The sequence below is a fragment of the Parasteatoda tepidariorum genome, chromosome 8, assembly GCF_982258835.1.
Source record: "Parasteatoda tepidariorum strain Cologne lab strain chromosome 8, Ptep-v5.0, whole genome shotgun sequence".
NCBI classification, from domain to species: Eukaryota; Metazoa; Arthropoda; class Arachnida; order Araneae; family Theridiidae; genus Parasteatoda; species Parasteatoda tepidariorum.
The window spans coordinates 52,218,205-52,229,465 of NC_141762.1; the positions used below are offsets into that span (position 1 = coordinate 52,218,205).

At 32.2% G+C, this 11,261-nt stretch overlaps 1 protein-coding gene across 1 annotated transcript; it reads left to right on the forward strand.

Moving 5' to 3' along the window:
• The first annotated feature begins 6,038 nt into the window (after window positions 1-6,038).
• mRpS7 (mitochondrial ribosomal protein S7) lies at window positions 6,039-7,083 on the forward strand. Its single transcript, XM_016066009.2, has one exon. The coding sequence runs from the start codon at window positions 6,264-6,266 to the stop codon at window positions 6,948-6,950; it is 687 nt and encodes a 228-aa protein (XP_015921495.1). The 5' UTR covers window positions 6,039-6,263; the 3' UTR covers window positions 6,951-7,083.
• Window positions 7,084-11,261: the final 4,178 nt, after the last annotated feature.

The following is an 11,261-nucleotide window of genomic DNA, read 5'->3' on the forward strand; positions in this document are numbered from 1 at the left end:
ACTTTTTGTCTTTTGCCATATTCCTTTAATTCAGCTTTTTAATTTTAATTAGGTAAAATTTAGATTGTTTTAAAAAGGAATCTCAGCAATTTCCCCCATTTATTTGCTTTTTTAAAATGAAAAAGAAAATTCAGATGCTATAATACTCTGCAATGCCAGCTGCTGTAGAGATTGGTTTCTGCTGCCAGGGTTAAAACATTTAATTTTTGATGAAATATTATAAACCAGGTGAATAATTCAGTTTTGATTTGGTTTACAAAATCAGCTTTTCACTTGTTATTTATCAAAAAAATGAAGGAAAAACCAAATGTAAATAGCCTTCTTTAATCCAATCTAATTTTTAACTTAATCCACTTTAATCCAATTTTTAACATTGCTAGATTTAACTACTTGGAAAAATTGAAGCATCGAGTTTTACATGCTGTATAGTTTTCATATATAGTGGATGGAATTCTTATAACCTTTTTGAAAGCATGTCATATTACATTTAATTCAATCAAGCTAATTAAGTTAAATGAAAAACCCTGATTTGAAGCTGAGAGCTCAGAAAAGTTTTGTTGCATGGAAGCTATGTACAGTTCACAAAAGAAAGGACCACCCTGAATAACTTTGGATCTAATGATAGGATTTTCACTTTTTAGGACTCAATCTTGATGTCTTGAGGGTGTGACCTCAAATATGCGAATTAATAAGTGCAGAAGCTATTTTAAGTTAGAAAAATCAGACACAAAAAAAAATACTTTTTCTGAATAAACATACCTTTTTTTCGACGAATTGATTTCTGACCTCCAAAATATAGAGGGTAGTCGCAATCAGGGAGATGCAGTTCCAAGTTTGGACTCATTAATGTTTATGTTACTTTTTGTGTATTTCAATATATCTCGAGAACTTTTTAAGCTAATTAAAAAAAATTTACACTCAATTATAGAATTTGTTTATCCAAAGGTAAATCTATGCGAAAAATAACTTTTAGTGAATATTTATCATTTTATTTAAGAATGGTCGAATAAACTTTGAATTGTAAGGTAAATAATTTTTTGCATCATTTCAAAGAATGTAATTTTACATGGTAAAATGCAAGATGTGAGCGAAATCGGTTGAATAGCTCTTGATAAATCGAATTTTATTTCTCAGAAACTTTTTGACCGGTTTCACTCAAATATTGTATTTTACCATATGGTTTTTTTTAGTTTCAAGTGCAGAAACAACTTTTAAATTTCTTGAAACTTCATTGATATTTAAGATATTCAAATCGGACTTTTTTCATTAACTGCTAAATATCATTCACTACAAAATTAGGAAGGAAAAAAAATTTTCTACGCATGCGCAGTATGAACGAACTACTTTAATTACTCATATATTGCAAAGTTTTCAACAAATTTTTTTTCAAAAATAAAAACAATTTAATTAATTTTAAATTTTTTACATTTTATTGAATATTTTTAACAAAAAAGAAGTTTTAGCAAAGAAATATAAGACAAAAAAAAATTATAAAAATTTTCATATCTCCGTAAAAATTAATCTAGACTTATGAAATTTTATGCAATTATTGCATTTAATAACAAAAATAATTTCTGCAAGCTACAAATTTATTGCTACATTTTTTGGCGTTGGGTGTTCAAAAACACTATTTCACTCAAAGCTTAAAACGTCATTGATTGTTGTTAATTTACGTCGCACTAGAGCTGCACAATGGGCTATTGGCGACGGTCTGGGAAACATCCCGGAGGATGATCCGAAGACATGCCATCACAATTTTGATCCTCTGCAGAGGGGGTGGCGCCTCAACTTCGGTAGCCCGACGACCTGCACGCGAAGTTGAGCACTTTACGGTAGCACAGTTTAACGAGGACCAATACCGCACACCCTCGTTCCCTACGCAGACTGATCCAAGTGGTCACCCACCCGCACTCTGACCGTAGCCAGTGATGCTTGACTTCGGTGATCTGCTGGGAACCGTGTCTTAACGATCAGTCCACTGCGGGACAAAACGTCATTGATAAATACGAGAAATTACATGATCTAAATATTTCTGAAGTCATTAAATTTTTCTTTGAGAATTATGAAAAAATTTTATTAGTATTCGCGATCGCAACGCTCGAGTACGCCGTCTAGCGGGAGCCTGTAAATATCGGACATTAATTTATCACGTTTTCATTTAGTTCCATCAAAGTCATTGACTGAATCAGACGCCATTTTTTAGCAGCAAATAAGAAACAAAATTTCCCTAAGGAAAAGGCCGAAGAACTTGAAAAAAATCTCCAGAATATTAGTAAATCTTTCAGGAACAGAACACGCCAAACATTTGAAGAAAAATTCCGCTATAATTTTTTATTTCTATTATCAACAAACTTGCAACTGATGACTTCCGATTTCGGATACTGTTACAGATGTGTGTATTAAGGTAAAATGCATTTCTTCTGTCTTCAATTCATTACGAATTAAAGTGAAGTCAACATTGCTTTCATCATTCCAGTGAATAAATATGAATTCAGAACATACAGAATTGTAATAGTTATAGCATATTCTTCTTCGTTATAGAATAGTATATATTTCTGTATCCATATAATTCGGAAAACAACAATAAAAAATTATCCAAGTTACTTGAAATAGTGCCATTTGTGCTGATTCTTAATTAATTTAAATCGTTTTCTTGGTAAGTTTTTTTTAATTTTGAAAGAATAAGTTCAACTAGAATTCAGCTATTCTGTTTTTAGCTGCATATTCAAATTGATATCAATTATAAAATTTTGCTGTGTAGTATGCTATCTAAAAGTAATGAAGGTATAAACTATGTATCTATTATTTGAGAATAAAGTTTTCAAACAAGGAACTTATCATTTTGGAATTCTCCGGGAATCATAAATCAGGTAAGTGCAATGATTTTTACAATAAAAAATTTGCTTGTAAATATTTTTTTTTTCATTTGATGATGGTTCTCTACAGAATGGTTTTTTACGTCTGATTAAGAACTATAAGAATAATAAAAAAAGAAACAATATGAAAGTTTTTATTTCAATGTTAAGAATTCTTAAAATCGTTTTTTTTATCCTAAGAATTCTTTATTTTCCGGTTTTTAGTTTATAATTTTTTGATAAAAATTGTTCTCAAAATACTTTTGAAAAATTAAATGGTAAAACATTATGTGTTTATGTATACTTCTTGTATATTCCAATGTTTGAAATAATATGATTCAGAAAAGTATGGAATAAAAATTCGGTACTTAAATATTAACGCCACCGCCGCTACAGATCCCATATAGCACTCATCTTCCGAAACCTTTCCCTAGGACCTCCCAAATGCATCCCTTTCTTCCGAGGGAAGATGCGGATAAATAGGGGAAAGCCGAGGGAAATTCCATTCTAACATTCCTACGGATAACGATACGTAGGAAGTCCTTCGGAAACATCGCCTACGGATATTCCTCCACCGGTCATCCGTTAGAAATCAATCCAATGGATTTTTCTCCCTGGTTATTCCGTAGGAGCATCATAATTACTTATGTGCGTGCAACCGGCTGAGCAATTGCGCATGCGCTAGATGTGCTTGACTAGAATTTAATTCTCCCCAAAGAATTTTTGAAAAGAAATTGCGCGGAGGTATACATAGTTTGTTGCTTACAGGTGTAATCAAGTGTAGCTATGTTGACTGTTCTAATTTTGAGTTCTTCATTTATGATTCAGTAAATAAAGTAAGTTAATCGTTTTGAATAATTTTTTTCAGTTTATAACATTGAATCTATGTATTTTAAACGTTTACCACATTTTATAATTATCTGTGTTAAAGTAGTTAATGATTTCCACGTTACTGAGTTAGGCCTAGTAACATACTTGTTCTCCGATTTTATCTTTGATATAATAAGAAATGTCTGTTAATAAAAAGAGTATTATTTTAAAGATACGATAGTTTATTATTTTGTACATAAAAACTATAATCAATAAAAAAATTTCTAAACTGTTTTATTCTTTTATGTGTGTAGAAAAGGTAAAATATAATAAAAGGTAGGTGTCAATGAACCATCATTTACAATTAAAAGGTTTTCAATTGTAAATGATGGTACATTGACATTGATAATTACTTTTCTTTAAAATTATATAACCGTATGTCGTAATGTGGTAATTGTAGACTTGTATATCACATTGAATGAAACTTAAGTTAATATAAAATAGCACTGTAATAAATCTATCAAATGTTATCTGATACATTTATTGTTTCATTAATGGTGTAGTTTTTAGTAAATGATGTATTTAGCGACATATTTTCAACTGAATCTACTTGTGCAAAGTGCCAGTAAAGTTAAGATTATTTTAAAATTATTTATATTTTTCATCAATAATTGATGAAATACCAGAATGCATATAAGTACAGTAAGATTTCCTAAGCAGAGGTTGTGCAAGCATTACCTTTAACTATGGAGAAGTGATCAAGTTTAGCGATAATATCTGATGCAGGATGGCTCAGTGGGGCTTTAGTGAGGGAACTTGTTTATTATTTTGATATCAAGTCTTTCCTTCTATTGCCCCTTCTAAGCCGCATCGTTTGATTTCCACAAACAACTTGGAGTTTTTGGGAATCTAATAATGTAGATGTATTAGTAAGTATAATTATGTGTATTAGTAGCCTAAGGGAAAGCCATAAGATTCAAATCTACCTCAGCACTTCCTAAAGAGAGTACCCGAGGAAAGTATGCGACCTTGAAACTTCCTCAGTTCTTCCTCAGGAGACTGCCCGGGGAAAGCCATCGGAAAGTATGAGACCTTGAAACTTCCTCATCATTCTTCCTCGGCTCCTATGGAGTGACTTTCGGGAAGCCCGCCGGAGAAACTGAGGAATTGAAAGGTGCGGACATTTTGCATTACTGAGGAGCTCCGCGGGAGTAATTCGGGAAAAGTCGGGAGCTCCGGGGGAGGTTGAGCGATTCCTCCGTGGGAGCTACTACGGAAGAATTTTTGCTATATGGGATTTGGCGGTTTTTAAGTGCCGCCAATCTACACTTAAAATTTTTGCGACAGTTCATAAAATAAAACACTTTATTTAAAATCAAAATAGTTAATCGGATTTCGGTGGAAAATGAGCCTATATAGAGTTTAGCATAGATTCAAAACAATCATATCGCCATATGAACTCTGATGAATAAGATTCCAAATGAAATAACATTTCCAAAACGTACGTTTACCAAGATAAAGTTTTATGTTGTGGGAATTGGTGCATTTTCGTTATTTCGGTAAAATATTTCCCTCCTGAAAAAATAAAATTGCATCTTGTTTTGTTTTTGGCAAATCCCAAAGACGAATATTCGTAGCACTAAAAATGGCGACAAAAAAGAATTGTTTTTTTTTTTTTTTTTTGTTTCGTCAGCATTCTTTATTTTATGTTTCTTAGTTTCTAAATAATGATTTTTATTAAAACTTGAAATTTTTTGATAAAAATTGTTGTCAAAAAACGTTGTTTACAAAATTAAATTTCATAAAATTATGAGGCTTATGTATACTTTTTGTTCATTTTAATTTTTGAACTAATATGATTCTTAAAACTATAGAATGTAAAGTTTAAATGGGCCTTTCATGTTATATCATTAAATTTAGTAATACTATTTCTCGGGCATTAGGTTTTAACTCTTATAAGAATATACATATTTTTTTCTGTTAATGTACAAATATTTTTCCGATGTGTTTTGGATGTTCCTTCTCTAATAAAAAGAGATACCATTTTGTTTTCGGTTGTACAAAAAAGAAGATCAAGCATTTTTCTTTTTTAAATTTAATAAGCCACATTAAAGAAGGAACGTTGCAATGCTACAAGCTACATTAACGACGTCTCCAGAGTAACTGAATGACGGTTCATATAGAAATCGCAGGTATGCGTCTCATACAACAACGCCCCCTATAGTTCGTTGCGATCGCGATATTTTGTCCACCCCCTGTAAATGTGTTTTTTTGCCTAATATTTTGAAAAAATTTAATTCTGCTGGGACCAATAGCGTCATCCGGCAACTGAAATGCAATCGCTAGTGTGATATACGCGCGAGTGAGCATTCTTTCAAAGCTGAACTAGATCCGTTACTTAAACCACGGTTCCTCAAATAAAAAAATTTTTCAAATCATTCAAATGTCGGGCAAAAATAAACAAATGTAATCGTTCTCAAGTAAACAAATATCTCGCCGCACTTAACTATACTCAATACTAAACAAATATCATCGCTAAGTGTTCATAGTCGATCTTTCAGGCTAAAGGTTTTCAATATATTATACACTTTCAGCAGTATGGCTTCTCTTCGTATCTTTATGAGAAAAGAAATCAGATTTCATAATATTTGGTGCCCAATAATGTCGAACGTTCGAAGTGTACTATATCCTTCTACTCATCTCGATCCCATTCCTAATCGTGAGTATTTAGATCAGCTGGAAGAGGAAGGTAAGTTGGATGCCCTGAAAGTTATGCCTGTTAAGCCAGCTCCATCAACTATGACCAATTCATTGTATGATGATCCAGAATTCAACTACTTTACAAGTCTACTTATGAAGTGGAGTCAAAGATCTCTCGCTCGGAACTTGATGTACGAAGTTTTTGCCAGAATTAAACGCATACAACTGGGGAAATATCATGCCGCTACCGAGGAAGAAAGATCTAGCATTGAGTTAGATCCAAAGAAAATATTTTATTCCGCTATTCACAATTGCAAGCCAGTTTTAACAGTTACACCAGTAAAAAAGGGTGGTATTACTTATCAAGTACCTGTCCCTGTGTCTACCAAACATTCTAAATATATGGCAATGAAATGGCTTATAGCGGCAGGTAGAGACAAAGAAGGACCAACTCATTTTGTGGAACAAATGACTAAAGAGCTTCTAGATGCTTTTTATAATGAGGGCAGAGTTGTTAAAAGAAAACATGATTTGCACAAACTTTGTGAGAATAACAAGGCTTATGCTCATTATCGGTGGTCATAAATTTTGATTAATCCACATCTATGTTAGCTACTCTCAAATCAAAAGAAAATTGTTATGCATTGAATAGGTGGTATTAAAATGGTATCCATTTTAAAATTGTAGTGTTAACAATAAATTTTGTATTGTAAAATAAGTTCAGTTTTTTGCATTTAAAAATATTCATCTCTCAGACTAAGAAAACTATATTTTTTATTTCTGAGTTTAAAATAATTGTTATATAAGATTTTAAAAAAGGCATAAAATTGAGACAATAATGTTAGAAACTAGTGAGCAAATATTTCATTATTATAAAATTCACTTTTCATGTCAAATGAAAATGCCCAGTTTTTGCTTTTGGACTAAATTATAAATATATAATGGCTTAGATGGAGGTTGGTGACCTTTTCTATATTGGCAATCGCAACACTTGAATACACCATCTGGGGAGAGACCGATTTCATGCCTTTGGCCCTTCCCTCTCATAGGGATCGTAAATATCATGATATTTTCAAAAATATCCAATATTTTGATATATATTCAAATTTTAGTTTTATATTTAGTATCTTCAATAGAAATTAACTTTTTTGTTGAGAATTGTTTTTCAGACATTATATACAAATTTAAAACATAAAATAATGCATTTTATATAAATTCTAAATTCCTAATGTTAATTGTAATTAATAAATTTATAATTTTTATAAAATAAAACGTTAGAAATTTTTTTTAAAATGAGAAAGGTTCTCTGAAACAAAATCTTTTGCCATCACCAAAATACAAGACATTTTTATTTTACTTTTACTAAGTTTTGAAACGCATTTTTTCTTTATTTCTTGTTAAAATATTTGAACATAAAAGTAAGTTTTTTTGCCTTTTCAGTCCCTAATCTATTCTGCAACTTGGACTGAATAAATCCAAAGCTAGAGAATATTCTCTCTAACCCAGCTGTGGAAGGAGAGGCAGTTAGTAGTTGTTCAAGAAGATTTGTTATTCTGACTTTTAATGGTTCCTCTAACTTGATAGTTTCCCACCAAACTGTGGGTTCCACATTGAGAAAGTCATCTTCGAACTTGAAGCCTGAAAAAGGGCTCTTTTTGGCCAAAAAATTCATAGCCATAGGTAAAATATCTTTGTCAACAGAGCGTAGGAAATTAAAAGCTCTTTGCGTTTGCTCGTCATTTAGTTTTTTTCCACAATATCTGTGGTCTAACATATTAGCAGCTAAATGAGCAGGGGTTAAAGCCATTACTTCTCTTTCTGAGAACTTTTTCATCATGTCTTTTTTTCCGCATGCTTCTAATTTCTCCTTTAGTTTGCACCAAATTTCAACACATTGTGCTATTGTGCATTTATTTGCTTGAACTGCATCTAAAGGCCTGTTTAGATGATCCAATTTCTTGGACAGAGATTGATTGATATTGATGGAAACTTGTTTTGCTTTGAGCTTGAATCGTGTAAACAAACATCCAAGAACTTGGTCCAACTTCTTGGACGATAGTAGAGCATGTTCTACTTTCCATCCAAGTTTTTTCTCCCTTAACCAATCAGCGTCTTAGGTTTTATGACGTCAACAAGCTGGCAGCAAATTATGTCATTTTGTTGTGGGTTTTCATAGATTTTAGTCCAAATAAATTGATCTGTTGAGGTTTATTTGTGTTATTATGATTTTATTTGAATTTATTTAGTAATTTTAAACTTATGTAAGTATTATTTTATAATGTTGAATATTGTTGGGAAAAGGTAAACAAATAGAAATGTAAACAGTATTTTCCTCTTGGCTGTGTTACTTCCTGTGGTAAGTTGGGTCACTTCCTAGGGGAAGTTGGGTCACTTCCTGTTATCTCAGCTAGAAGGAAGTGGGTGTTTCTGTTTTAGTTAGTTATATCTTTGCTTTGGTTAGAGGATGTTTCTTCTCTTATGTTATGTTTAGAAAGAGCTATGTGATGTTAAAGAGTTATGTTTAGTTTATTTGAATGTAGTTTTTCTTGCTTTATATTTAAAGATTTATATTCAATAAATATAGTTGTACCTTTTCCATGAAGTGAATTTTTGAGTAGTAATAGATGTCTTCAATATATTATACTTAGTAAGCTGGCTCCTATTTTTCAACATTGGTTATGGGCCCAGGACATTTTAGAAGGGGGCCGTGAACAATTTGTATTGATATTTAGAAATATATTCTGAAGAACTTTTATAGAGAATGGCTTTGCTACCAGAAGGCTTTAACTTATTAAGTTATGATAATTGGGACAGGTGGAAAACAGACATTAAAATTTTGTTATTAGATAAAGGCTGCTGGAAATTTATTGATGGAAAAGAAGAAGAGTTGGAAGATTCAGCTACAAGAAGAGAAAAACAGGAATTTGAATTGAGAAGAGATAGATCATTTTCTACATTGTATTATGCAGTTCAGCCAGAATTCAGACCGCTTATTCAAGATTGTTTAGATGGTAAAAAGGCTTGGGAGAAATTGGTTCAGCATTTTGAGCCAAAAACAAGAGCCAGACTCATTCAGATACTCGATGAGTTTTTTAGCATTAAGTATCAAGCTAATGAAAGTATAGGCCTTTTTATTGCTAGACTTAAAACAGCAGTGAAGAAGCTTAGGGAAGCAGGTCATGAATTAAGTCAGTTATTTCAAGGCTTCCAAGCAATAAGGCATCTACCACCTGAGTTCTCCGGTATAGTTCAGTTAATTTATCGTTGGAAGGATGAAGATTTTACGATTGATAAAATTGCCGAAGAACTGATAAGAGAAGAAAGCAGACTTACACAAGTGAAAGCTGATATTCGTCCAGAGGTTAGTGCATTTAACATTTCTTCTATAAGTAAAGATGAAGAAAGATATGGAGACAGAAAAAAATCTCAAAGTAAATTTGTAGAAACTAATAGAAAAGTCATTGGTCCATGTCATCACTGCCACAAGTATGGACATTTAGTTGCAAATTGTAGAGATAGATATGCCAGAAATGTAAAGTCAAAGTGGGGTAAACAGAAAAGGAATTTCAATGATCAGTCAGCTGCTTTAGTTGAGACTTATTCAACACACTCTGTGGAAGTTGGTGAAACCATGATTGAAAATGATGATAAAATATGGGTTTTGGATTCCGCTGCAACTACACATTTCTGTAAAAATAAAATTTTAATGTCAAGTTATGAAGAAACAAATAATGTAAGCATGGCTTTGGCTGTTGGGGATACTTCTAGTAAGGTACTAGGAAAAGGAACTGTTGAATTTTCAGTTAAAGTAGGAGGAGAAATGAGTAATATAACTTTAACAAATGTTTTATACAACCCAAGTATTCGAAGAAACCTAATATCTATTTCACGATTAGAAGCTGCAGGAGCTAATTTTGTTGGAACGAAGGGAAAATTATGGATTTATTCAAATGATTGGTTGAAGTTATTTTATGCCACTAGAAAAGACGGATTGTACTACCTGAAGCCATACAAATATAAAACTGGAACTCCAAAAGCTGAAAATAGTGGATTTAATGTTGGCACTTGTAAATCAGGAACAGATATAGCTACATTGTGGCATAGGAGATATTGTCATATTAATTTTGACTACCTTAAGGAAACTAGCAAGAACCAGAGTGTAAGGGGATTACCTAATATAGAAAAACCAGATGAAAATTGTGACACTTGCCTCCTTGCCAAGTCCAATAGAATCTCATTTAAATCAATTCCAAGTCGTACTTCTCAACCACTTGAAGTAGTATATATGGATGTCTGTGGTCCTATGCCGAAAACTTCAAAAGAAGGAAATAGGTATTTTTTGGCAATTATAGATGATTACAGTCGTGCAGTAGTTTTATACCTTATGAGGAATAAAAGTGAAGCATTTAGGAAATTTAAGAATTATCATGCAAAGATGGAACGCTTGACTGAAAGAAAATTAAAGTGTATCAGGAGTGACAATGGCGGTGAGTTCTGCAACAACCAATTTGAACAATACTTAGAAGAGCATGGAATTTGTGCTGAGCGAACCAATTACTATACGCCAGAAGAAAATGGTGTATGTGAAAGATTTAATAGAACTGCTCTGGATGCCATTAAATCTATGTTGAAGGATAGTAACATGAATGAAGAATGGTGGGATGAAGCAGTATGTTGTTTTGTTCATACATGGAACAGAATTTCAAGAAAAGGAAAGAAAACACCATATGAGATGTTGTATGGAAAGAAACCACCAGTAATGTATTTTAAAGTGTTTGGATGTAAGGCTTATGTTGGTGTACCTAAACAAAAGAGAAATAAATTCCAAATGCGTGCCAAAGAAGGTATAATGTTAGGTTATGCTTTTTCAACCAAGGGTTACCGTATCTACTTACC

Excerpts from the sequence above, each read along its gene's own strand:
- mRpS7 (XM_016066009.2), top strand. The coding sequence starts at position 6,264 with ATGGCTTCTCTTCGTATCTTTATGAGAAAAGAAATCAGATTTCATAAT.